Source organism: Castor canadensis, chromosome 18 (assembly GCF_047511655.1).
Source record: "Castor canadensis chromosome 18, mCasCan1.hap1v2, whole genome shotgun sequence".
Lineage (NCBI taxonomy): Eukaryota > Metazoa > Chordata > Mammalia > Rodentia > Castoridae > Castor > Castor canadensis.
In genome coordinates, this window is record NC_133403.1 from 28,205,523 (window position 1) to 28,233,516 (window position 27,994).

The 27,994-nt window shown below is 46.6% G+C and overlaps 1 protein-coding gene across 2 annotated transcripts in view; it reads left to right on the plus strand.

The window, feature by feature from the left end:
* Svop (SV2 related protein) overlaps positions 1-27,994 on the plus strand; it is a 114,409-nt gene that overhangs the window by 40,276 nt on the left and 46,139 nt on the right. For both annotated transcript variants that reach the window (XM_074061018.1, XM_074061017.1), the window contains one exon: positions 3,623-3,747. In XM_074061018.1, the coding sequence (XP_073917119.1) occupies positions 3,623-3,747 (125 nt within the window). The remainder of the gene's footprint in view (positions 1-3,622; positions 3,748-27,994) is intronic.

Genomic DNA, 27,994 nt, shown 5'->3' on the forward strand with positions numbered 1-27,994 from the left:
ATCAGTTGCCTCCATTGCAAAAATGACACATTTTGCATAAAAATAAACATGCATTTTTTTTCTTGAAAATTGGGAGGCATGCCAAGAGCTGGTGGCCTATAATCCTAGCTACTTGGGAGGTTGAGATCAGGAGAAATGTAGCTTTAGGCCAGCCAAGAAAATAGTTTGAGAGATCCTATTTCCAAAATTACCAGAGCGAAATGGACTGGAATCATGGCCCAAGCAGTAGAATGCCTGCTTTGCAAATGCAAAGGTCTGAGTTCAAACCCCAATCCCAACCAAAAAAAAAAAAAAAAAAAGAAAGAAAGAAAAAAAGAAGAGAAAAGACAGAAATCAAAATGGTCTCTTCCACAGGATGGCTGTGAGGATACAGTAGACTAATGTGAGAGCAGTTTTAAAAATTCTAATGAACCAGGCACCAGTGGCTCACACTTATAATGCTAGCTACTTGGGAGGCTGAGATCCAGGAGGATTGTACTTCCAGGCCAGCCCAGGTAAAAAAAGCTCATGAGACCTCCGTCTCAGCAGAAAAAGTTGGGCATCATGGTGCATGCCTGTATCCTAGCTAGGACAGGAAGCATAAAAGTGTAGAACTGAACCCCAAAGCTGTGGTGCTCCTTCCTGTAGTCCAAAGCCTAGCAAACAGCACTATATGGATAACTGAATAATATGTAGCAGTTCCTTTACTGCCAGGCACACAGCAGGTGCTCAATACATGCGTATTGAACAAATGAATGCGTGAACGAACAACGTATCAGTACCTTTAGTGCTAGGCATACAGTAAGTGTCCAGTACATGTCTATACCAAATAAACAAATGGATAAATTAATAAATGAATAACATTTATCAGTGTCTGGCATACAGCAGGTGCTCAATGCATACTTATTGAATGAATAATTCGGCGAGTAAGGTTTATGTAGTTATCTCTACAGCCCGGCATGGAGGGGATGTTTGGTGAAGCATATAAAAGAAGGGAAGGGAGGGCAAGGGCTCAGATTATGGAGGGCAGGTCGGACGCCAAGCAGAGTGACAATGTGGCCAAGGGCAAAGGCCATAGGCTCGTCTGCAGTGCCAGAGATGCTACCCACAGCATTGCACGTGGCGCTGACCCTTGCAGAGAGAGCACTGGCTTCAGTGCACCAGTGCAGAGCCAGCTGCCATCTGTAGTGCCCAACAGATCAGGTGAGCTCACCTGCCCATCTGTGCTGCCTGGCAGGAGGGCGACACTGCTTCCAGTAGCTCTTGCAGGAGGCTTGGCCCTCACCTCAGTCTCGGTGCTCTCTCCCCCCTCCTCTCCATTTACTTTGCTCTGATTTCCTCCTTTCCTCTTATCCCCTCTGCTGCTAATTACATCCTGGGTCTGGGTTAAAACTCCTTGGGCTCCAAGGAAGAAAATCCCAAAGAAAAGAGTTAAGTGAGGCAGGAACCAGTTTCACACTCACAGATGTAGGGACAGAAATGTGGCTTTGTTTTTGCCTCTTAGACTTCAGTAATCCCTGCCCACTTATTCTTTTATGTACTTGCTATTTTGGTTTTGTTTTATTTTTTGAGGTGCTGGGAAGCCAAGCCAAGAACCACTGAGCTACACCCCTAGCCGTTTCTTTCTTTCTTTCTTTCTTTTTTTTTTTTTTTTTGGTGTACTGGGGTTTGAACTCCGGAGCCCTTTTATGTGTTGGGTATTTTTTGAGATAGGATCTTGTGAACTATTTGCCTCGGCTGGCGTGGAACCTCTATCCTCCTGATCTCTGCCTCCTGAGTAGCTAAGATGACAAGCATGAGTCACCAGCACCTGGCTATGCTAGCTTTCTTTATATCAATTTACTTTTTAAAATTTTTCAAATGTGGTGTTTTGTTTTTTTTTAGAAAAGGAAACTTTAATAGAGGTCACAAATGGAAAATCAGTAATAAGCGTCCAAGTAAGAAGTGTGTGCAAAAATAAGTGCAGGGGACAGTAATGAGCGCTGGCCTAGTGTGCACAGGTCCTGGGTTCCATCCCCAGCACTGCAAATCCATCAAAAAACACAAAGCTAACCAAACAGTGTTATTAATTCCCGCTGGTCACAGGTGCCCCCTGCCTGCTCTGTCAAGAAGAGAGATGAGCGGTGTGAAAATTGTGTCCACAGGGAATGGTCAGAGAATGGAGACTGCAGGGAAAAAGAGTCTTTTTTCTCTCTCTTCTCCATCCTCCTGCTGTCTATACTTTATTCTGTTATACTAAAGTAAATCCTAGCTAAAACTTCAAAAAAAAAAAGATTGTAGTGAAAAAGGAATAATTTTTTTTGCAAGGAGATACAAAGTTACTTAAAAATTTCTATCACCTAAAACCATTTTCTAAAGGACCTAAAGTCATCTCATAGACTTTCAAAATTTCTTCCTTCCTTCCTTCCCTTTTTGATGTTACTATGAATTTGAATTCAGGGACTTACACTTGCTAAGTGAGCACTGTACCCCAACATCCCCACACCCTTTTCCCTGATTTATCTTTCAGATACTGTTTCACACTTTTTGCCTGGGCCAGCCTCAAACTGAGATCCTCCCAATCTCCGCCCCTGGAGAAGCTGAGATTACAGGCATGTGCCATCATGCCTGGCTCAAACTAAATACATTCTCAACAAGTCCATAAATGAATTTCAAAGATAGAATAACCTAGTCATTCATGTCCTTTAAAAAAAGTAGCAAATTATGATGCCCTAACTATAATATGAAGGGAGAATTGCTGAAACTCATTAATAAAACAGGACTAATTTTCAGTATGCAAGTATTCACACACAAGGAAGTAGTCAATATATGCCCTGGATTATAAATAAGTATTGCCTGTGATTTTTCTTATAATATTTGATATTGTGAAATAAGGTTTCAATCAGTCTTTTTATAGATAAACCTAGTGAAGGAAGATGGATACTGAAGCAATCCACCAGTGACTCAAATACCTCAGGCAGCCCGGCATGGTGGTCCACATCTGTAATCCCAGCACTCAGGACTCTAGACAGGAGGATCACAAGTCTGAGGCCACCCTTGGCTGCAGAGTGACCTTTGTCTCAAGAAAAAACAAAATAGAATCCCAGGGAGCATTGCCATAGACAATGTGGTTTTCTGAAATGAGCAATTTAGTAACGTTCTGGATGAAACAAAGGAAATCTTCCTTTGATTTGCCTGGAAGTTGCATTCCTGAAAAAGTAAGGGCACACTCAGAGCATGCTACTGCCCAGTCCTACTCACTCGTGAAAGCAGATGGCGGTCTAGGCGAAGTCAACACAAGCAGCGCGTTGGCCGCATTGAGACGGGGTGACTTGCAGAACAAGTCATTGTGTCCCATGTGCAATAGGACCACCTCTGGGACTGAGTGGACTGGATGTCAGCCAGCAGGACAGGCAAGCATGGCTTGGTTTTCTCCCGTGCCTCCCATAACACAGAGCACCTGGTGGCATGGGTGACGCCTTAGCCTGACCCCGTTGGTAGCTTTTCAATTTAATTTAATTTTTTGGGATGCTGGAGATCAAAGACAGGCCCTTGCATATGCTAAGCAGGAATGGTGCCCCTAACTGCAGCCCAGCCCTGCTGGGGGGACTTAGGGGGTGGGGGGCAGCCCTGGTGATCCACTCTCTGTCTTCCTTCCCTGCAGGGACTGAGGATCAGTGTGCTGTGGACACTGTACTATGGCATCCTCAGCGCCTTCGCGCCCGTGTACAGCTGGATCCTGGTGCTGCGAGGCCTGGTGGGCTTTGGGATCGGAGGGGTCCCCCAGTCGTAAGTAAACACTCAGCTTTGGCTGTGTAGCTTGCAGTCAGTCAACTACCCAACTCTCCCTAGGCATAGGTTCTGTGTTCTCAGATTCAAAGTTCCTGGGGACAAAAGCGCATCTATACTGAGTACACTGGCGCTACATAAGCTAGTTACTCTGCGTTATGTAAGACAAGTCATCCAGAGGCGATTTAAAGTCACAGAGGGTGTGTAGGTTTCATGCAGCAAATGCTTTATTTCATAGAAGGGGCTACTTGAACGTCTTGGATTCGGGTTTCTGAGGACTGTCCCAGAACCAGTGTGCCCAGGTGCTGAGGGATGGCTGTGTGTCTCTGTGACCTTGGCGGCTGCAGGGATGGCTGTCCCCAAGTGCTCTCGGGATTAGGATCCATGGTATGGTGAGAGAGCTGCGCAATGACCAGTGTCCTAAAGATGGACATCACCACAAGAACTGGAAGGATGTAAAATTAAAATAATTTTTTTAAACGCTAGAGCTATCCCCGAGTGGACTTTTTCCTTTTTGGTGGTACTGGACTTTGAACTCAGGGCCTCCCACTTGCTAGGCAGGTGCTCAAGTGGGAACTTGAGCCACTCCACCAGCCCTTTTTTGAGTTGGGTATTTTCAAGATAGGGTCTCAAGAACTATTTGCCTGGGCTGGCCTCGAACCTCGATCCTCTTGATCTCTGCCTCCTGAGTAGCTAGGATTACAGGCATGAGCCACTGGTACCTGGCTTTGAGTGGACATTTCACTTGGAGCCAGTAGGCGTGTGCTGTTGGGTCATTGTGACCTCACTGTTGCAGCAAGGAAACAGACCCAGAGGGTGACGTCCCTTCCAAGTCACGCAGTGTTTGTGTCTAACCAAGAACCGAGTTTGTCTGTCTACACTGCCCATGGCGTCACCACCACAAATGCCAGCTCCCCCTTTTCACCGGTGCTCATGGGAGCTGGCCTGGTTTTATTGTCGCTGTTGAAGTTTAAACGGAAGAACACTGAGTGGCGGGGAAAAGCCCCTCCCTCCTGGGGGTTGGGGAAGGTGTCCCCACAGGGACACCAGACTGAGCCCTGAGCTATGGAGCGGGGGTGGATGTGACCTGCTGACTGGCTCTGGAGCTCAGCACACCCTTCACCTTCCCTTCTCCGTGACTGTTTGTGCGCCAAGCAACTGCACCAAGGAGTTCCATGCTGGGACATTTACTGTGTGGCCCCACACAGAAAAAGGATGTTGACCCCCCACCTTAAAAAAACAAAGTCAGTAGAGCGCCTGCTTTATGAACCTGAGCCCTGAGTTCAAACGCCAGTCCCCCCCAAAAAATACAAAAAAAAAAAAAAACAAAAAAGTCAGTACTTCGTGTTTCGTGTTCACTGCATGGCAGGTGCTGTTGGAAACAGTTCACCCAGATTATGTGGTTTTGGTTTTTCTTTTTTTGGCAGCACTGAAGATTGAACTCAGGGCCTCACACTTGCTAGACAAGTGCTTTACCACTGAGCTACTCCATCAGCCCTTTTCCTTTCCTTCCCTTCCTCCTTCCTTCCCTCCCTCCTTCCCTTCCTCCCTCCTTCTCTCCCTCCTTCTATCCTTCCTTCCTTCCTTCTTTCCCTCCCTCCCTCCCTCCTTCCTTCCTTCCCTCCTTCCTTCCTTCTTTCTTTCCCTCCCTCCTTCTTCCCTCCATCCCTCCCTCCTTCCTTCCCTTCCTCTTCCTTCCTTCCCTCCCTCCTTCCTTCCCTCCCTCCTTCTTTCCCTCCCTTCTTCATTCCCTCCTTCCTTCCTTCCCTTCCTCTTCCTTCCTTCCCTCCCTCCTTCCTTCCTTCCCTCCCTCCTTCCTTCTTTCTTTCCCTCCCTCCTTCTTCCCTCCATCCCTCCCTCCTTCCTTCCCTTCCTCTTCCTTCCTTCCCTCCCTCCTTCCTTCCTTCCCTCCCTCCTTCCTTCCCTCCCTCTTCCTTCCTTCCCTCCCTCCTTCCTTCCCTCCCTCCTTCCTTCCTTCCCTCCCTCCTTCCTTCCTTCCCTCCCTCCTTCCTTCCCTCCCTCCTTCTTTCCCTCCCTTCTTCATTCCCTCCTTCCTTCCTTCCTCCCTTCCTTCCTCTCTCTCACATTTTTTTTTTGCTTTAGTTTTTTGTAGATAGGATCTTGCCATTTTCCCCAGGATCACTCTTGGACCCTTGGACCACGATCCTTCTATCTTTGCCTCCCAGGTAGCTGGAATTATAGATGTGTACTACCATACCTGGCCCCCAGATTCTCTTTTAATCTCCCAATTTTCCCTGTAAAGATATAAATTTCCCTATTATTAACCCCATTTTATGAAGAGGTAAAGAGACATAAAGTAAGATGGACCTCCGGAACGTGGATCAGCTGGGCTTAGGCCCTCCAATTCCAGAATATCTCATAGGAAGGGAATGCCACAAATATAGCAAGCCAAAGCTGAGTTCAAGGAAGGCTACTGGTTTGGTTTTAGTTACCTACAGGAATGAGATCTGTGAGAATTCAAAACTGGGGTGCCAGGTGTGGTGGCACACACCTGTAATCCCAGCACTCAGGAGGCTGAGGCAGGAGGATTGTAAGTTCAAGGTTTGTCTGGGCTTCATAGTGAGACCACATCTCAAAAAACCAAGGGCTGGGGTATAGCTCGGGGAAGAGTAGAGCACTTCCCCAGGATGTGCCAGACCCTAGGTTCCATCTCTGGAACTGCAAAGCTTGGGTCAGACAGACAGACCCTTAAAGGCCTTGAATGCCAAGATAAAGGGATTGTCTATAGGTGGTAGGGAGCCTCTGAGAGTTCTTGAGCAGGGGAGGTACTTCAGAAGTATTAAACCGGCAGTGGTGGGTGGGATGGGTTGGAGGTAAGGAATCCTACTGCGATGATTTAGGGGAATTTTGTCAAAAGCCCAGGTGAGTCTCTTGTAGTTGATTCACAAATTCATACTTCTTCAGCACCTTTGATGGCACAGGCTTTGCTGGGTGCTGAGGATGCAGCAGGGGGCAAGAATGACAGGTCCCCAGGTATAGAGGGGAGCCTAGGAAACTGATGGATTAGTAGTAGGGTGGTTACTAGAACCAACACTTGTTGAGAAAAGCAGGACCTGCAGGGGGAGTCTGCAGTCCCTGCCATGGGGTGCTCTGAAGTGTCTCTCCTGCTCAAGAACTCTCAGTGGCTCCCACTGCCTGTGGACAGTCCCATTGGCTGGCATTCAAGGCCTTTAACAAACTTCTGTGGTCTGCTTGTCCAACCTCAGCTTTCAAGTCTCATGACTGCAACCCTACAAGCCAGCCAGCCTGGACCAGTGGGCTTCCTCCCACCCCACTGCTCCAGGCATTCTCTGGCCCTTCTTTCCATACAGTTCCCTTCCTATGAACATCCTCTGGGCTGCAGAAGCCCTTCAGACTTGTGCTGCATTGAGACAAGGGACTAGAACTTAACCCTCACACCAACCAGGGAGCATGACCTTAGCAATGATTGCACATTTCACTTGGACACATCACAGCAGCCAGCAGGTGTGTGCTGTTGGGTCAGCGCCGTCTCCATGTTACGGTTGAGGGAAATGAGGCTTGGAGAGTGCAATCCACTGCCCAAAACAAACCCCATAACCTTGGCACAGCGGCAACTGTAGACCAAGGTAATGCTGCAAGGGATTGAGCTGTGAACTCTTAGCAGGAAGCACTCCTGGTCACACCTGAGAGAATGAAAGTGCTGTTCATTTCATTCCTTCCTGAATGGTGAATCCAGGCAGTGCAGTGCAGCACTCTCTGCAGTCCACCCGTTCCTCTACAGTCAACCCTTCCTCTGCAGTCCACCCCTTCCTCTGCAGTCCACCCCTTCCTCTGCAGTCCACCCCTTGCACCTCTTGAATCAATGTGCTTCCTGGCATGCGTCTCCCACCTGAGAACATTTTCTCCAGGTCTCAGGCTAGTCTCTCTTCCCAGACATACCCACGGATGGCTGGTGGGAGGGACAACAGTCCCTGCCACTGCTGCTGGTTTCAGGTGCTGAGTCCTCCCTTCTCTGCCACCCAGTTGATATTCCCCTTATCTTCAACTACACTTCCACAGATCTAGATGGTTAACCTGGTGGGGCAGCTCAGACCCCATGTGAAAGGGATCTGAGTGTATAGTCACCATTCCCTTCTAAGGCCGTAGTTGCTGAATTTATCCTTTGAACACCAATCTGGGCAGGAGAATATATATCACCTGGGTACCCCGATTATGTAACAGTGGCCCTACCTGCTCCTGACAGGGTCAACTTCTTTCCATGGTGAATGGCCACTCTTTTTCTTGCCTGCTCATCTCTTAATACAAAGATCCCAAAATTACTGGGCGGCAGCTGCTGCTTAAAGTCTAACAGGACATGTGAGGTGTCCCTGGTGGGAGCTTTCCCTCTCTGGGAGCCAAGACCTCTAGACCCACAAAGCCTAGAAGATGCAAAGAAAAGAGACCATACAAATACCCCCATGGGCTACAGGGAATGATGACAATGAAGGCCACTCCTACTTCAACCCCTTGATTCCAGATCCATGCATTCCTTGCACTGGGAACACAGCCTTCTAACAGCTATTGACTTTAGCATGCTCTGTGTCCTGGAGGTCAGTGCCCTGTCCTCACAGGGCCTCAGACCCTCAAAAGACTGTTCTCTTGTTTTCTCAGGCCTGCAGCTCAGGGTGGCATGGTATGTGACAGGACCAGTGGTCACGTACCCACTGTTGCACCTCCTCTGGGGAGACTGAGACAGTCTAGCAGGGGGTGCTAATTTGGAAATAGTCTGCTCAGATCATGGAGTCTACAGTCAGAGTATTGGGGTTTGAATCTTGCTTCTGTCACATAATAGCTTGGACAAGTCCACCCCTTAGTTGCCTCATCTCTAAAAGGGAGGTGATAGCCTACCTCCCGAGGGTCCCTTAGAGTAAATGATGACATACGTGGGGCCCAGGAAATGTCTGGTGTAGAGGGTCAGATCTTAGCAAGTATCTGATTTGGTAAGAACTTCAGGTTCAGTGGTGAGCGATGGACACGGTGTGTGATTGTGTGAAGAGGAGATGTGACCACATGGATCTAACACGCAAGCAAGGCTCCAGGCTCCTCCTACCGTGTGCAGTGCTCTGTCCTCCTCATGCTTCCCTCCCTTCCTCCTGATGGCTTTCTCCAGGGCTCTATGGAGTGGGCATCTGACATACTCCCCTGGGACCTGAAATGTGTTTAAAAACCACTAGAGCTTGAAGCAGAGACGATGAACAGAGCCACAGCCACAAACTGGGCTGGCATGGGTTGGTTGCTAATTGCTCAACTTGTGTCAGGAATTCCTGCAGATGGGGTCTCCACCCCCTTCATGGGCCATTCATTACCTAAGGTACAGTGTTCCCCTAGTGACTAGAAGGAATGCACTGACAAAAAAAGCAAGTTCCCTTCCCAGGGATACTCAGAGAGATGGCAGCAGAAACAGCCTCCAAATGGTCACCTGAAGGAACGGGAAAAGAACTCAACATGAAGAATGTCTACGGCCATTCTTGTTCAAGACGGTGGAATGAGATGCACAATTTTATATTTCTTCTGCTTACAAATATCCTGGAAATGACATAAAAGTGGTAAGAAAGAGAATGAATCTTCGATGGAACTGGAAGGCAAGAAAAGGGTACCATCAGCAGACCAGAGCTTTTGAGAAACCTCTAGAAGCTGACGAGAAGATGAGATCACAATGGTGAAGTAAGTAAAGCAGAGAAAGACCCAATCCCAACACAGCAGACAGGAGGGACCACAACAGGGAGAGGGATTCTCCCGATGGACTCTGGAGAACCAACATTCTCAGAGTCCTCACTACAGGAGGGAAGAGAAGACACCAGGAAATAAAGTAAATGGCATGGCAGTGAGGAGAGCTTTGGCATTTATCTGTGTGCTGTGAGGTCCTCCAGCTTGCCTGCCACCGCCCCCCAAACATCATGCCTCCCTCAGAAGATACAGAAAAGAAAAGAAAAAACCCATCAACTCTGTTCCTCCCACTACACTCTCACAGCAGGCTTCTGATGCCAGGATGTGTGTCACTGGATGAGGGACAAGGGGATTCCCTCAACTTCCCAGTTTCCATGCAAAATCACATGAACTTGAGGAAACTCCTTGAAGGAGTTTCACAAAAAGGAGAGACTCACAAGGTAGAAGCTCTAGCAAGGATTTATTTTAGTAGGACAGGGAGAAGTAGGGAGAAATTTTCAAAAGAAAGAGAAAAGGCACTCCCTGCTTGAAGACATAGGAGACAAGATTGAAAATGGAGGCCAATTTGTGGGTTTTTATATTCTCTGAGCTAGGGAAATACATGTGCTCATGTCATCTAACAACCCCTAAGCAGTAGACCATCATTCTGGTGGCCAAGATGGTTGCTGTTTATTATTGTGAAACGTGGAGATGTGTCCCAGGACTACACAGAACACAGGGACAACGGGTGAGTTTCATGTCTTCCAATCTTCTGTCTACCCATTTGTGAAGAGTTTGCAACTTCTCCTTTTTTTTTTGGTGGTACTGGGGCTTGAGCCACTCCACCAGCCCTTTTTTGTGAAGGGTTTTTTTTCCAGATAGAGTCTAGTGGAACTCTTTCCCGGGGCTGGCTTTAACCTTGATCCTCCTGATCTCTGCCTTCTGAGTAGCTAGAATTATAGGTGTGAGCCACCAGCGCCTGGCTGCAGCTTCTTAACATCTCTAAGAGAAAGGCAGATGCAGGGAGCCCCTGTGTGCCTCCCATCCTCGTAACTTAATGTCTAAAAGGAAATGATGGGAGGGAGCTTGCTACTTTGGTATTTCAGTTGACTTCCTGGTTATTTTCTGAGTCTGGCTCTTTTGGTGTTTATTCTTTTGAATTTTCCCATCACCTTATCTATCCTACCTCATGTGGAGCGTCCCCCTTCCAACATCCAAGCTAGCAGTGCTACAGCTAGCTATTTCAGCTCAATTCTGTCACCACCCACCAAGGGACAGACTGCTGCTTCCCACTTCAGAAGCCACGTACAAGCCCCCGGTTCCTTTCTATGTGCTTCTGACCCACTGGCTATAAATCGTGACTCCCAGGATACCCGCTTTGGGATTAGATAATTTTCACATTTTTTTTTTTTTTGGCAGCACTGGGGTTTGAACTCAGGGCCTCCCACTTGCTAGGCAAGGTGAAGCCACTCCACCAGTGGGATCAGTTAATTTTCTAGAGTTAATTTTCTCACAGTCTTCAGGGAAATACTTCACTTATATTTACCAGTCATTAGCCAGACTGTTGTGGCTGTGACAAAATACAAGAGATAAACAATTAAGGAAACTAACAGAAAACAAACAACAGCAACAGAACAACAAAAACAGCTTAAGGAAGAAGGACTTACTTTGACTCTCAGTTTCAGAGGTTTCAGTCCATGGTTCCATGTTTCTTTCTTTTTTCTTTCTGGCAATACTGGGGTTTAAACTGAGGGCTTTGTGTTTGTTAAGCAGGCATTCTACCACTGGAGCCACACCTCCAGCCCTGGCTCCTTGTTTCTGGTCCTGTGAGAGGCATATGATGGCAGAATAGTGGCGGGGGCAGGGGAGGGGGGGGAGTTCCTCACTTCATGGCAGCCAGGAAGCAGAGAGGGGCCCAGGACCAGACTGACCCCAAAGACACACTGCCAGTGACCAACTTCCTCCAGTAGGCCTCACCTCCTAGTTTTCTACAACCCATCAATAATGCCATCATACTATCAATTCATCAAGGGATTAGTTCATTGAGTAGGTTAGAGCCTTCATGATCCAATCAGTGACTGGAGCCACCAGCTAGGGACAAAGTCTTCAACCTAGGAGCCTTCTGGGGAAACACTGTATCAAACCATAACACCAGTTTATTACAAGGCTATTACAAAGGATACCAATGAACACTGGATGGAAGGGATGCATAGGACAAGGTTTGGGGAAGGGCACATCACCACTCATTTGGGTATCCAGATCTCCAAACCCTGTTCTTTAGGGAAATTATGGATGCTTTGTTGCATAGGCATTAGTCGTCAAATCATTAGCCAATAGCAATCAACTTAACCCCCAGCCTTTCCCCTTCCTGGACTTGGGAAGCATATGGGTAAAAATCCCAACCTCTAAACCTGTCTTGGTCTTTCTGGTGACCAGTCCCAATTCTGAAGCTCCTTGAGGCATCCAGCTATCACTCAACTCATTAGCATACATGAAGACTCTTCTCCCTTTTATGGTTCCAAAGGTTTTAGAAGTTGTATGCCAGGAAAATGGCAGGCAAGCCAAATACATATAATTCACAATATCACACTCTCCGTTCATTTATTGAACACTATTCTAGACCGCTCTTTGTTTATTGAGTTATTAGTGCTTTCCAGGGACTGAGCTATTTTAAAACTCGAAGCCAGTCAGGAGCCAGTGGCCTAGGCCTGTAATCCTAGCTACTCAGAAGGCAGAGATCAGGAGGATGGTAGTGTGAAGCCAGCCCTGGCAAATAGTTTGTGAGACCCTATCTCAAAAATATCTATCACAAAAAAGGGCTACCAGAGTGGCTCAAATGGTAGAGTGCCTACCTAGCAAATGTGAAGCCCTGAGTTCAAATCCCGTACTACTAAAAAACAAAACAAAACAAAAACTCACTAACTCTTAAAACACAGTTATTCTTATCTTCATTTCATAGGTAAGGAAAATAGACTTTGAAGACATGAAGTATTATGACCAAGGTCACACAGCTAGGGAATGGCAGAGCTGAAATTTAAACATGGCTTCAACCTCCAAACTTATTTTCTTGTTTACTCCACTACATGGCTCTTTTATGTGTGAGGAGGGGAAATAAAAATTACCACCCAACAGAGCCCTGGCTCCTTAGCACTTTAGTTGTAGCCATTTACATAAAAATAATTATGACTTAATTAGACAATGTTCCTATCCAGTTATATGTGGGGAGTGGATTAAAGCCTATGAGAACTGGACACAAGCAAAGCGAGATGCAGTTAATTGCTTTACCTGTAGGCTGAGATAGGCACAGCCCTGGCCTCAAAACAGGGAAAGGCAGAACAGCTGCATCTCCTAAGTTGTGTTCGGAGAAGCAGGAACACAGGTTTCTCCTGTTGCAATGTCACACCTCTCCCCGTGGCTCCACCCAGTTTGCTGCTATAAAAGACCCCTGAAGGAGGAAGAGGGGCTTTTGCCTTTTGGGGCTTTACTTTGGCTTTTGGACTTTTTGCTTGGCTTTTGGCTTTGGGGGGCATTTTGCCTTTGAATATTGGGAAGAAACTTTTACTTTGGGCCTTTTGGTGTGGGAAGCTCTTAGAAGAGAAAAGAATTATTGAAGAGAAAAATTGCTAAGGGAAAAGAATTGTTAAGGGAAAATGCTAAAGAGGGGTTGATAGAAAGTCTGCACCAAGAACTTAAACGTAGGCTTCAGAAAGCAAAGCTGAGAAACAACTGCATACATAGGTCTTAGGAAAGCTAAAGCTAAAGAAAAGCCAAAAAGAACACAGGACAGTGCACAGTGCAAGTCTAAGGACCCAGACTTTAAGAGTTGTGCAGATGCAGGTTGTAGGCCCGGATGTTTGCAAGTTTAAGCACTGAGGCTTTGAGAGAGCTAAAGAGAGATGGGACAGTGCAAGCCAGGGGGCAAAAGACTTCAAGAGCAATTAAGCTAAAGATAAGCTGACAGCAAACATGGGACAGTGCAAGCCTAAGGAAAGAGGTTTTAAACAAAGCTTTAAAGAAGACTTTAGAAGCAAGGTTTTAAAGAACTGCAAGGAGCAAGGCCTTAAAGAATCAAGATAGAGAAAACAAGCAATGAGGGTTGTGCATCTCCAGCCGAGCATACAACACACCTGACTCCAATTTTCTGTCTGTCTGTCCATCCTGTGTCTTTTCTGACTCTCCAGTCACCCCCAGTTAAACCCAGTTAGGTCCAGTAATAAACAAAGAGTGAGAGAGAAAACCTTGCTCCAGCAAGGGAGGGAGCACAAGAAACAGCACCCCCTTCAGTTTTAGAAATGGCTCCCCTATGTTCATTGTTGGGAAGCACTTAGTTGGATATATTTTATGTAATTAAGCATTTCCACTAATTTAGAATAGCTTTACCCAATGGCAGCTACTCACAGCACCAGATGAATAAGATTTTTCTCCATAATTTTTAAAAGCTCAACAACCAGAAGTCTTCATAACTGTATTACTCTGTTTTCTGTTGTCAAGAACGCTATGCCACACACTCGGTGGGTTATAGAGCTAGGCGGTTTATTTTGGTCCATGGTCTTGGCTCAAGGTTAAGGGCTGCATTTGGTGATGGCCTTCTTGCTGGCAGAATCCCAAGGTGGCACAGGGCCTTGTGTGGCAAATGACAAGGAGTGTGTGTATATGTATCCTGTGATCTACTTCTTACAAATCCACCAGATTCAATCACAGCCCCTCCCAACTTTATCTAATCCCAGTCACTGCCCAAAGGCTCTACCTCTAATCCAGAGTTACATTAACTTTTTACCCTCTTAGTACCACACAATGGGAAGGTAACATCAACATATGAAACCTTGGGGGATGCACTCAAACCATATTCAAATATTAACAACAATGGGAAAAACTTCTGAGTGTTACCAGATGGGTGGTCTCTAAGGGCTCTGGTCAAAAGACTCCTAGGCACTTGCATGCCACCTGAGAAGAATCCAGGTAAAATGCAGAAAGGTAGTAAAGTTTGTTGAAAGTTAGGGACAGTTACAGTAGAGAAAGAATTGACGGCCCCTCGTCTGATGGGATAGAAGCCCTTGTTTCTCTTTTCAAAGGCCTTTATAAATTGAAAGGGCAAATAGTGAGAAAAATCTGGGCAGTCTTTGCAGGACGGGCTAGGATGATTGACAGCTTTGATTGACAAGTTCTTGTCATAAAACATGGAGTTCTCTACCCCTGCACTCATGCTAATTCTCAAGTATCTTAATTTCATTTACATTTTAAGCAAAGGGCTTTTACCTGAGAAGTAATAGAGGGTAGGGTAGAATTATCTCAAGGCTTCCTGTCTTGCACCTGCAGAGGATTTACAACTGAAGAGGAATTTACAACTGCAAATGATAGCATTGGGTTGAGATAAGTGGCTTAGCATGAAATGTACTGGAAAAAGCCATGCCTTCTGGCACTGGCCAGGTCAGAGTCCCAAAATCTCTATTGCTAGCCTGCCACATGAGTTTTGGGTATAAATACAAATTATATTGTTAATAAGAAGCCCATTCTTCTGCCTATGTCCACCCTTTTCTCTCTCCTTTCTTTTCTTCCTTTCCCTCAAAGTAGACATTCACATTGGTTCTTGATGACAAAAACAAGAATAACATTAGTAGTGATAAGGTTGGTAATAATAATGACTGTTAACTGGATGCCAGTGGCTCACACCTGTAATCCTAGCTACTTGGGAGGCAGAGATCAGGAGGATCATGGTTTGAGGCCAGCCTAGGCAAGTAGTTCACAGGACCCCATTTCCAAAATAACCAGAGCAAAAATGGACTGGAGTTGTGGCCCAAGCAGTAGAGCTCCTGCTTTGTAAACACAAAGCCCTGAGTTCAAACTGAGCCAATGTCGAGGATTCTTTCCTTCATGGGCCAATGAGATGGCTCATGAGGCAGCAGATTGACTTGTGAGACAAGAAGGTCAGCACACAAAGTAGGATTTGTTAGAGAGAAAGGAGAAGCTGCACCTACAGACAGACAGGGAGCCCAGAAAATCAGTAGCTCCCTGTTGTTTACAAAGGTTTTTTTTTTTTTTTAATTTGGTGCTTTTTCTTGGGGAGGAGAGTCAGGGGTAGAGTGGTCTTTTAACATATCTCTGCAGGAACATATACACAGTCCTGCGAAAGCCTCCTGTTTATTGGTCTTGTGGCATTTTGAGGCATCCCCAGGGGGCCATGAAGCCACATGTCCCTTTACAGGATGTAGGGCTCACAGTGCTCTCATGGGAGATGGGGCACTGGCTCATTTTGTCTTCTGAACCCCTCAGGCCCAACAAGTCCCCCCCTCTGAGATGAGTACCCAACTGCTGTTGGGGAAAAGGGGCGGCATATCATCTGGCTACTTCCTGCTGATAGTGGGTGGGAAGGGGGGGAGGTGCAGGGGCACTCTTCTTGGGGGTTGTCTCATGTGGTCTCCAGGGGACTCTGATAGAACTCTACAGAGGGCTCATGCATAGTCAGAGGTGAGTATTCCTTGACTAAGAGCTGGAATTTGATCCATTGGACCTGTTTAGATATGAATCTAGAGAGAGAATTTATTATACAAGGCCCAAATAGGTGTGCCAGAAGAAGCATGAAGAGGGGACCAGCTAGAGGTAACACCCAGGGAGCCCAGCTCCATATGTCCCAGAAGACCATGAACTGGCTGATTTCTGTCTCCTTTTTGTAATGCATTCTCTTAATTGTCAGGCCATGTCTCTGACCACCCCAGATTTGTTAGTATAAAAGCAACACTCTTCATCTAGGAAGAGGCATGTTCTACCCTTTTCAGCAGTTAATAGGTCAAATGCACACCTATTTTGTAGCACTACTGATGCAAGTGAATCTACTTGGTCTTGTAAAACCTCTAAGGAATGTATAACTTGTTCTATATCATCAGAAAGTTCTTTTAATGTCATGTCTACTGATGAGGCAATGCCCCCAATGCCAGCACCTATTCTAGTAGGGATCCCCCTGGCTACTAGTAGGGGAATGATTTGAATGGCCCTCTTTGATTGAGTGTAGGCCGCTAGAGGAATAGAGAGAGATTGGTTGTCAGGGATAATATTGATTTGTGGGGTTAGAGTGCAGATTCCCCTCTAATTGGGAGGCGGGCAAGAATAGGCTGCAGTTCCACAAAGAAAATAAGTTCCAGGAGAGGGCAAACACTGAGGACAAAATGTTACATCAGTTGACAGTGTTATTTTAACACAAAGCTCTTTAGGAATTTTCCCCAGTGGCCTCAACTCATGTAGGCTTTGGAGGCATTAGAGGGTTGGATGGGTCAGTTTTACCTTGTTAATGTTGGGTCTCATTAGGGAAAGGCCTGATATTTTACCTGGCAAAGTCCCAAGTGAGTCCATGGGGATAGCCATTACCTGTGAGAGAAAAGGAGAGGCACAGCCAGCAGTTCTCAGCTAAAGAGGGATTCTTATCATTTAGGAGATGATGGGTGGAATTAAGTAGTCTGTATATCCGGGGGTCTAAGTCAGAAGTCCTATTGGGTTGAAGGAGGCTTTTAAGCCAGTCATTTGGGTTAGACACCCAGCAGACAGGGCCTGTCACCAGACGGCAAACTGGATCTGCATAACTCCAAAAGCTGCTAGTTGTTAAATTTCCAATTGAATATTTTCTGCATTTGTATAACTGGAAAGAACTCTGTGTGTTCTATAACATCTTTGTGGCATATGGGAACAAGCAGAAGTGCAGGGACATTGTGGTAGTGGTGGGTCTACAGGGCTGGAATTTGGGTTATCAAGAGGTATGGCTGTAACTAGAGGAGAAGGGAGGGTTGTTACATGTGGAGGAAGAGGGACAAGGGCCAGAACTGAATCTCTAGGAGGCATGGCTGGATAACAGATGTAACAAGAGTCCTAGCGTGGCCCCATTATGCAGGTTTGTCCCCTGTGGAGGTAGAAAGTGGGTCCTTGTTTGACACATAAATCAAATTGATTTTTTTCAAGGGTGGGGGCTGATATACTTTGCGTCTATGGGGGGGGAGGGTAGGAATCCATTGTTACAGGGCAGAGTAAGGCACACATTATGAAAGTAAGTGGAGCACGAGGAACAGGGCATATAGGATAAGGTTCCCACCACTTAAAGCCAATCACTGGAGCCATGTCCACTCAGGGGGAGAAATCACCCACAAACCAGCACTCAAGATAAGGGGAACAAGAATGTAAACAACCCACAAAAAGAGGGAGAGAGGGAACATAAATTACGTGTCTGATGTGGTTCTTTTGAAGAGATATTTAAGGTCTTCCACTGGCTCACAGGAGTAGGTTAACGAAGCTGAGTGTGGTTTTGGGGTGCGCTCATCAATCTCTGGTGTCCAACGTTTGGCTTGGGAGATGTGAATCCAGGAATCCAGTCCAGCAACCTTAATTCCTGTGGGGGTAGATAACAGGACCAGGCATGGCCCCTCCCAAAGAGATTCAAAGGGGCCACAAGAGGCATGAGGAAGTTTAACTAAGACTGTATCACCTGGGCAAAACAGTGGGGAAGAGTCTTCTCTTGGCTCATCTCGTCCCAGCTCAGAAAGAATCTGTTGGAATTTGGCTAACTGGGTGGTGTGGTACACCAAATTGGCAGTCTTGGTGTCCAGGAGAAGATCATTTAGAAGAAATGGCCTCCCATTTCTTGAGTGCCTCAAGTGGCTTGGGGTATTTCTGAGTCGGATCAGGGCCAGCAGTAACAGCTTTGGCCAGGGGAGGTGAGTTTCTTGAGCCAACTTAGACAAATGTCCCTTAAGCAGTCCATTGGCCTGTTCCACCTGACCAGAGGATTGGGATCTCCAGACACAGTGGAGGTGGTATTTGATTCCCAAAGCCTTTCAGATCCCCTGGATGACTTTGGCTTAGAAGGCCAGCCCATTATCACTCTGGAAAGTCTGGGGAAGTCCAAATCTAGGGATAATCTCATTAATTAGGACCTTAATTACCTCCCAGGCCTCTTCAGAGGAACAGAGGAATGCTTCTACCCATCTAATAAATGCATCTACCAAGACCAGGAGTAATCTAGAGGTTGGGCCTCCTGGCAGGTGAGTCCCCAGGATATGTGCCTCATCTCTGGGTCCCAGGGACAGGCAGGGCAGAGTTGAGGGGATTGTTGCACTGGCAAATTCCATATCTCTGATAATACGTTGGAGGGTATCTTTGACTTTTATCTGCTTAGATAATTGACTAGCCAGCAAGAGAGTCTTATGAAGCCCTAAGTGATAGGATTGGTGTAAGATTTTGAGGACCTTCAATTGGCTACTTTGTGGAAGAAATAGCTTGTCCTCAGTAGTTATCCACTATCCCCTATGGTCAAGGTGATACCCCTTCTCAGAGGCCTGTTGGAGTTCAGTGGGTGAGTATTGAGGACGATGCAGGGGTGAGAGGGAGGGAAGGGATTGTTCCCATAGAAGAGGGGCTTGAACACAAGGTTTTTGGACACCCTCTTTTGCTGCCATGTCAGCTTTATTGTTTCTTTTTGTTATTTCATCCCCAGATCGTTGTTGCCCAAGACAATGGATTACTGCCACCTGCTTTGGGAGTAGGGCTGCCTCTAGAAGGTCTAGGATTGCTTGAGAGTGTTTAATGGGAGATCCTGCTGCAATTATTAATCATTGTTCTTTCCAAAGAGCCACATGGGCAGGGAGGACCAGGAAGGCATACTTAGAGTCTATATAGATATGTGCACTTTTTCCCTGAGATAGTTGTAATGCTTTGGTGAGATCTATCAACTCAGCCAATTGGGCACTATTGGAAGGAGGCAGGGGCTCAGCCCATAGGGTGTGAGTGAGAGACACTACAGCTGCCCCCGCCCATCTAATTCCCTCTTGGACTGATGAGCTTCCATCCATGAAGAGGGTGAGGTCTGGATCTGGAAGTGGCTGATCAAGGAAGTCAGGCTTAGCTGAATAGCATTTGGCTAGTACTTCCTCATGTGAGTGTGTGATTGGGCCCTTCTCTGTGGAGAGAAGGGATGACAGATTTGAAGCTGAACACATTCAGAGCCTTATATCTGGACATTCTAAGAGTTGAGACTGGTATTTGAGCAGTCTGTTATCTGACAGGCATTGTCCCTCTTTTGAGGTTAGGAGTCCTCCCAGATCATGAGGAGTGTACACAATCAGGAGCTGGCCAAGAATTAGTTTTTGGGTTTCTGGGATTAAGAGACAGACTGCTGCCAAGGCTCTTAAGCATCCAGGCTACTCTTTGACCACATTATCTATTTCCTTACTCAGATATCCCACTGGCTGTGGGTGGGCCCTCGGAGCCAAGTGAGTACCCCAAGGGCTAGGCCTCCCTTTTCATACACATATAACTGGAAACGGTCCTGAGTAGGCAAGCTCAGGGCTGGAGCCAATTGGAGTGACTGTTTGAGAGTTTGGAAAGCCTTTTTGCTCTCAGGGTACCATTCAAGATAGGACTGAGAGTTTTGTTGAGGCTTTTTAAGAAGCTGAAGTAAGGGCCTGGTTGAGTTTGCATATCCCAGGATCTAAATACATCAGAGCCCAGTGACCCCCCAAAAATGCTCACAGCTGGTGCAAGGTCTGGGGCAAGGGATACCCCAAAATTGGCTTAATCCATTCTGAACTTAAGGAACAAGTTTGCCCCTCCAGGATCATGCCAAGCTAGGAACCCAAAGAAGGCACAGCTGGGCTTTTTCTCTTGAGAACTTGTAGCCTCTAGAGACCAAAAAGTTTAAAAGGGATTCATTTGTTCTGGAAACAAGAGGCTCAGTGGATCCACACAAGAGTAGGTCATCAATGTACTGGAGAAGGGTGACCCCTGGGTGTTCCCAATCCAGTGAGTCTTTGTTTAGGGCTTTCCCAAAAAGGTGGGGGCTGTCTCTGAAGCCCTGAGGGAACACTGTCCATGTCAGCTGTTGTGAGGGATTAGTGGGGTCCTCAAGGGCAAACAAGGGCTGGCTATCAGGATGTAAAGGAATACGAAAGGCATCCTTTTGATCTAGCACAGAGTAATATTGAGCTTTTGGGGGTATCTGGGCCAATAGAGTGTAGGGCTGGGGGACAATAAGATGAAGGGGAACAACAGCCTCATTAATGAGTTGGAGGTCCTGAATCAACCTCTGTTTACTTGGCCCCTTACAGACAGTAAAAATAGGAGTGTTATAGGGGCTTCAGCATTCCACTAAAAGTCCCTGCTGTTTTAGGGAGTTAATAATGGGCAATGGACCCTGCCACCCTTCAGGCTTTAGGGGATATTGCTTTTGATGGGGAAACTGGAGGGGATCTTTCAGCCTTATTTGTACAGGAAGAGGAGTTTTTGCTTGACTGACAGTTGTACCATCAGTCCAAACTGTAGGATCTACCTGTTCTTCAATGAGGGGGAAACAAGTATTCCCTGTGGGAAGTAGAATTTGGACTTAAAGTTGGGACAGTAAGTCTCACCCCAGCAGGGTATTGGAGTTTTAGGGACCACAAGGAACGAGTGACAGAAGTGGAGGTTCCTCCAGAAACAGCCAGTGGCCGGGTGAAATAACACTCAAGAGGCTGGCTAGATATGCCCTGGACGACTATTGCATTTTTGGACCTGGGACCTGGAGAGAAAGGGAGGACAGAGAAGTGGGCTCCACTGTCCAGGAGAAAAGTGACCTTTTGCTTCTCTACCATGATGGTAACCCAAGGCTCCTCAGTTTTGATATCAAGGATTGGAGCCTGGACAGGAGGCCCCAGGACCCATCAGTCCAAGGGAGGTGGCACCCCCACCTTCCATCTGAAGACAGGGGCACCTAGACCTCCAATGGTTGCCCTTACATTTGGGGCCTGATCCTGGAGGGGTGAGGCTGCCCTCCTCTTTGACACTCTCTATGGAAGTGTCCTTCCTGTCCACATTGGTAACATGTCCTGGGAGTGGGGCCCCATGGGTGGGGAGCTCCCTGAGTGCAGCAATAAGCTCCTGGTGTTTTTTTATTCTTACCTCTCTTTTTAGTTAGGTCCCGGTTTTAATACACCGAGGTGGCAAGCTGCACCAGTTGATCCAAAGATCTTTCTTCTTCAGCTACCACCTTTTGAAGTTTCCTATGAATGTCAGGTGCCAATTGAGTCAAAAATTTATCCTTCAGGAGAACTTCCTCCCCCTGTGACTCTGGGTCCACAGAGGTATGTTTTTGAATTGTGTCCTTAAGATGTTGTAAAAAGGCAAAGGGAGATTCATCAGGGCCCTGTTGTTCAGTAGTCACCTGGGAATAGTTCAGTGGCTTCACCTCGGCCCTTTTTAGTCCCTCCACTAATAGGTAGATAAAGTGATGCCTCCTCCATTCATACCACAGATCGTTTGGGTCCCAGTGGGGCTCTGCTTGAGGAACTGCTTGTGCCCCTGTTGGTATCTGGGCATCTCTATTCCCTCAGTCCCTGGGGCTGGGGGCAGAGAGGCCCATTGGAGATGGAAATCATCTCCCATTTGGGTGGCCTGGGCCAAACTCATTGCTTTTCAAGGGAGGTAAGGGTTTGGTCCAGTAAGAGCATGACATCCTTCCAGGCCAAGTCATAGGTTTGGATTATGGTGATAAAGGCCTGGATGTATTGATCAGGGTTGTCGGTATAGTTGCCCCAGGCCCCTTTTCATTTCTTTTAAGTCTGACGGTTGGAATGAAACATAGATCCTACCTCTCCCTGTCACTCCCTGTTGAAAGGGATAGCACCCATGCAGATGCCAAGGATAGCTAGGCGGCAAGGGAGGGACTGTGGCTATTAACTGGGGAGGAAATTTTGATCCCTCATTTTGGCTCTGGGGTGTTTGCAAAGGTTTTTGGCCCTGCGTTTCCTTAGGGGACTGAGGGCTGCAGACCATAGCCATGATCCGTGTGTCCAAATGGAACTTGACGAGCCACTCTGGATGGTCTCGAAGGGAAAAGAAAAGCTGGGCATAGGGAATTTCAGTCCATTTTTCCTCCCTTCTACAGAAAAGATCTAACTGTAGGATGGTATTATAATGTATGGAGCCCTCAGGGGGCCACCTCTCTTGATCCCCCCAAAGGATATTTGGGCCATGCCTCAGTACAGAGAAAGGTGAGGGTCTTCTTCTTAAGGTTGTTGGGGTCTAGGTCCTTCCAGTGTTTCAATAGGCAAGCCAGTGGGGATCTTTCAGGCACCAAGGCCAGAAGACTGGAAGGAGCAGGTCCCATCTACAAGGCCAAATAACTCACAGTCAGAGTCTCCCCTTTATCGGCATCCCAATGGGAGCTGACTGAATGATGATGGGCGTCCCCATGATGTTTTGACTGCCTTCTGCTGCCTGTGTCTAGGACCAAAGGAAATAACACTGTGACTCAGATTCCAGTCACCCTACCAAAGCCACTCGCTGATGAGGTGCCTCGTCTCCTTACCCTATATCTCAAGCATTTGAGACGCTTCCACCAAAAGAAGCAAGCCAATTCAAACAGGACCCTATGAATAAATGGACTGATAACCACCATAAAGGCTCTGCACATGAGGGGAGAGGGCTGATAACATGTCTTCTTTTTCTCTGGGGAGGTATAGTTCAGGAGGGCCCCAAAAGAGAACATTATACTTAAAAGGACAAAAGCGGTGCCCCTCTTCCTCCCAGGAGCATTCTCCCAGACAACCCCAAAGCAAAGGCCAGGCCACCATGGCGATGCCAAATTCCCTAGGCTTTTCCCTAATCATCACACGATCATGACCTTTGGGCCAGGGAGGGTGATAGAGTAAATGTCAGAGGAAGTCAAAGAGGTCATAGAAAGACAACATAGTCCCCATGGGAAGGTGAGGTCACGGTAAGGACAGGCTTGGGGAGGGAGTGGAGGACAGAGATGACTTAGGAAGTGGCAAGAGGACTGAGGGAGCATCCGTTCCCAAAGGTCTGGGAAGAATGTTCACCACCTCTGGCGAGGATAGAAGGGAAACCTTCTATGAGGGAGGGGGATCAGAGCCGAGAGACACGACATATGCTCAAGGGATTAACGATTAGGTGTGCTTTCAGGTCGCTCCCACTAAGTGGTACTGGAACACGGTCAGCCACACAAAATCACCACTCTTGGGTCACTGTCTCCGCACCAACAGGTGGGGGAAGAAGAAGAACGCCAGGTGCAGAAACCGAACAGGCCTCCTCCAATGAAGCATAAGGCATACCTGAACCAATCCCGGGCTCAGTCTCGACTCACAGGGAGGGAGCAGAGAGCACCCCCAGAGCCAGAATCACTGCAAGGCCAAAGTTGGCTAGGAGCTGTTGGTCCAACACACCATAACAGGAAAGTCCCTCAGGAAGACCAGGAACAGAGAGAGAGACAGGGGGAGCGGCACAGGGAAGTCTGCTTTTGGCTAGTCCTCAGCAGGGGGTTTCCCCCAGCAGGAGCATCCAGCAGGGTGTCAGAGGCTCACAGTCACACCTTAGGCAAACTCCTGCTGGTTTGGTGCTCAGCCATACTGACCTTGGTCCAGGAGAGGTGTCCCTTCATGTGGTCACCAGAAATGTTGCAGGCTGGTGTTGAAAGTTCTTGCCTTTATGGGCCAAAGAATTGACTTGTGAAGCAGCAGACTGACTCATGAGACAACAAGGTCAGCACACAAAGTAGTATTTATTAGAGAAAAAGGAAAAGCTGCTCCTAGAGACAGACAGGGAACCCAGAAAATCGGTAGCTCCCTGTCATTTACAAAGGGGGGTGTTTTATTTGGTCCTTTTTGTTGGGAGGGGAGTCAAGAGTCAGGGGTAGAGTGGTCTTTTAACATATCTCTGCAGGAACATATACACAGTCCTGCAAAAGCCTCCTGGTTATCAGCTTCATGGCATTTTGAGGCATCCCCAGGGGGCTGTGACTTGTGAAGCCCTACATGCCTTTACAGGATGTAGGGCTCCCAGTGCTCTGATGGGGGATGGGGACACTGGCTCATTTTTGTCTTCTGTTCCCCCAGACCCAACAAAACCCAGTCCATAAAAATAATGAATAATGACTGCCGAGTGCCAGCCAATTGCTGGGCACTGTGCTAAATGTCCTCATGCTACCTCATTTGCTCCATTAACAACCCTGGTATCCCTATTTGACTGAAAGAAAACTGAGACTCAGAGCTCATAAGTGGCTTGCTTAAAGTCAGATGGGAATGAAGTAACAAACCACCTTGACACTCATGACTTAAGACACAGCCATTTCTTCAACTTACAATTCCACACTTGCACAGTTGGGTGGTTCCTCCTGTCTCGGCAGGGCTTGCTCACGTGTCTTCAGTCACTGGTGGATTGGATGAGGGCTGGTGAGCCCCACAAGGCCAAGCCTATCTCATTTATGCCCTGCAATCCTCAGCCTAAGCCCGGGCAGGGATCTGAGATAGGAAGCAGAAGCTAGGAAACCTCCCACAGCCTAAGCTTCTCCCACAGTCTGCTGGTCACAATGTCCCAATGTCAGCTCAGGCTCAAAGTCAGGAGAAATAGACATTTTCCCCCCTTTCAGCACTGGGGATCAAGCCCAGGGCCTCATATGTGCTAGGTAAACTCACTACCCCCTGAACCACCCCCCTATCCCTGAAATAGACTTGCTTGCTTGCTTGCTTTTGTGGCTGGGGTTTGAACTCATGACCTCACACTTGCTAGGTAGGTGCTCCACCATTTGAGCCACTCTGCTAACCCTTTTTTGTGTTGGACATTTACAAGGTAGGGTCTCGAGAACTACTTGCCCGGGCTGGCTTCGAACTGTGATCTTCCTGATCTCTGCCTCCTGAGTAACTAGGATTACAGGCCGTGAGCCACCAGCGCCCAGCCTGAAATAGAATCTTGATGGGAAAAGCTTGGGGGCCTGAGTAGTGAGAAGGTCTTGGTAAATCACCTGTGTCCCCTGCTCCCTGGGGGTGATGGGGAGGTGATTTGAGGTCTGTGGAGCTGGTAGTGTTAGCAGGTTCCATTCTCTGTAAGACAGCTAAAAGGAATCACATTGAGGAAGCTGGATCATTTTAGATTCTATCTATAGAAGAACATCAGGAAGACGTAGATCTTAATTCAAGCAAGGGATTAAGCAGCACTGTACTTTTGTCATTACAAACAATTTTTTGTTTTGTTTCAGGAAATGCATATAGGTACCAAAAGAATGGTAATCACCTCTAATTGCACTCTAATTGTTCTCTCCTGAAAATAAGCACAATGCAGATTGACGCTTGGGCAGATGGCTTTTTTTTACTTCCAGTAGAGGGTGCTGCGTGCTTCAGAACACGCTATGTCCATGGCTGAGCTGTCACCTGACATCCTCCTTGTGTGGTAGCTGCTCCCAAATGTAAGATCCCCAGGCTGGGGCTGGGACCGGGCTCAGCAGCAGAGCACAGAGCCCTGGGGAACCAAATCAATATAAATAAATAAATATCCCCTTGGCTGCCCACCTGTCAGACCTTGATGCCTGCCAGTCTTCATGTTGGCACACAAACCCATCCTTGTTCTGCTCCTTCCTCAAAAAAAAAAAAAAAAAAAAAAAACCAGGTTGAAGTCACAGGTCATTTCTTTCCAAGCATAGGACCCAAGTGGCAAATCCCTAACTGCCCCGGGTGGTCAGTGGTGTATATTTATGCCAGACTCCGCTGCTCCTTGCCATTGCTGATTTCATTCTTGTACTGGTCAGTGTGGCTGTAATAATCACCACACTTTGGATGGATATCAAGCAGCTCATTTTTCATATAACAGCCAAATATGGGGCACAACAATTATGGGAAAAGGTGGTTGTGTATGTGTATGGTGGGGATCCTAGGTTACAAAAACAAGACATCGAAAATAACCAAAGTATTAAACAGAAAGATGTGAATAAGTATGGTGATAGTGCCATAATCAGGAGGACTATTAGCTGCTAAAAAGAATACAGGCGCTGGTAGCTCATGCCTATAAGCCTAGCTACTCTAGGCAGAGATCAGGAGGATCGTGATTCAAGACCAGCTAGGGTAAATAGTTTGCAAGACCCCAGCTTGAAAATACCCAACACAAAAAAAAAGGTGGTGGAGTGGCTCAAGTGATAGAGCATTTGCCTAACATGGATAAGGCCCTGGGTTCGATCCTCAGCACTGAATAATTGTACTGTAGCTCTACCTATATTAATATGGAATGATTTCCAGATTGTTTTATTGAAAGGATCTCCTGACACAGAGATTCAAAGAACAAGACTTGCACCCTGTGAAATTCCACAGCATAGATTCCAAATTGTCCTATTCAAGGGATAGGGAGCAATCTTTTGTTGAGGGCTGTTCCTGGGAAGTTAAATTCTTTGCCACTTTTGGCCTGCCTCACAAACTGGCAAAATAAGCCTCAATGATCAGAGAAAGCCCTTGGGAAAGAGTGGCAGGGACTGACAGTTGGAATTCGGGCTGGCTGACAAGCATGGATGCTATAAGAACGGGGGTGTTTGTGTACATGGACACTGACAGTGTGCAGTGTGTGTTAGGAGAAAGAAAGAGATAGGGGGAAAGGGAGGATGGAGAGAGAATGGAAAGGAAGGAGGGAGGAAGTGAGGGTAGGAAGAAAGAGAGAGGAAAGAGAGGAAGGAAGGAAGAAAGGAGAGAAGGAAGGACGGAAGGGAGGAAGGAAGAAAATAGCGTGTCACTTAGATTCATTCATTCATTCATTTGCATAGAGAAGGGGTTGGAGGTTACAAGGCAAACTGCTGACAGCTATGGCTTGGATGTAGGGATCATGGGGAAGAGGAATGGTCATCGTATACTCTGTGCTTATGTTCTCTTGAATTGTTTCCCATTGACAATACCCTTTGTACAAAAATGAAATAAAATGAATAAAAAGGCTTAGCGCTACAGGTTATCAAAACAAATCCTTGACATCTGAAGACAGAAATAGCTTTGCCCTTAGAATATACTAGTGACGTTTTTGCATGGTTGGTAGTTTGGCTTTAATTTGGTAGGGAAGGAAAACATGCTTCTCATTTTAGTATTATTGATTTAAAAAATAATAAAAGCATAGTGTGTAATAAAATGTCAAAGAGGTTATGTGTGATAATTGTTGCAATCTTCTAAACTTGTTCTTGATTCTTAGAGCTTGGATAACGAGATTCCTGATGGTTTCGATAGAGATAGTCGAAGGAATATAAATTGGAAAGTGGATTGTGTGGTATACATCCAAAATCTTAAAAAATAAGCACGACCTTGACTCAAATTCTACTTAGGGGAATCCATCCTAAGGAAACCATGTGGAAACAAAGATTTCACTTTAAGGTTGTTTAAAGAAGTGTTTACAGCTGCGAAACCATCCAAACAGGGAAGTATTCGGTGGGCTACTTCCACTTTGTAACTTGTTACATAGACAGTACTGCTCAAGTAACAACTTTTCAGACATAGATAAAGATGTGTAAATGAGGATTAGAGTTGCAAAGAAACACACAGTAGAGATTATAATTCTAAATCTGTAATTTATAATCCTCTACCCCATTCGTTTGCGACATTTACCAAGTGGTGTATACAATCTAGAAAAGTATTTTGGCACACAGTGGATCCTAGTAAGGTAGCTGTTATTAAGGTAAGTACGGTTCGTGCGTGTGCTCGAAAACATGTTGCAAGAGACATATAAATGACATGGAAGTAGGGGTAGCTCCATGAGTGAGCACATTTCTAGCATGTTCAAGGGCTTGACCTCCAGCATTGTTAAAAAAAAAAGTTTA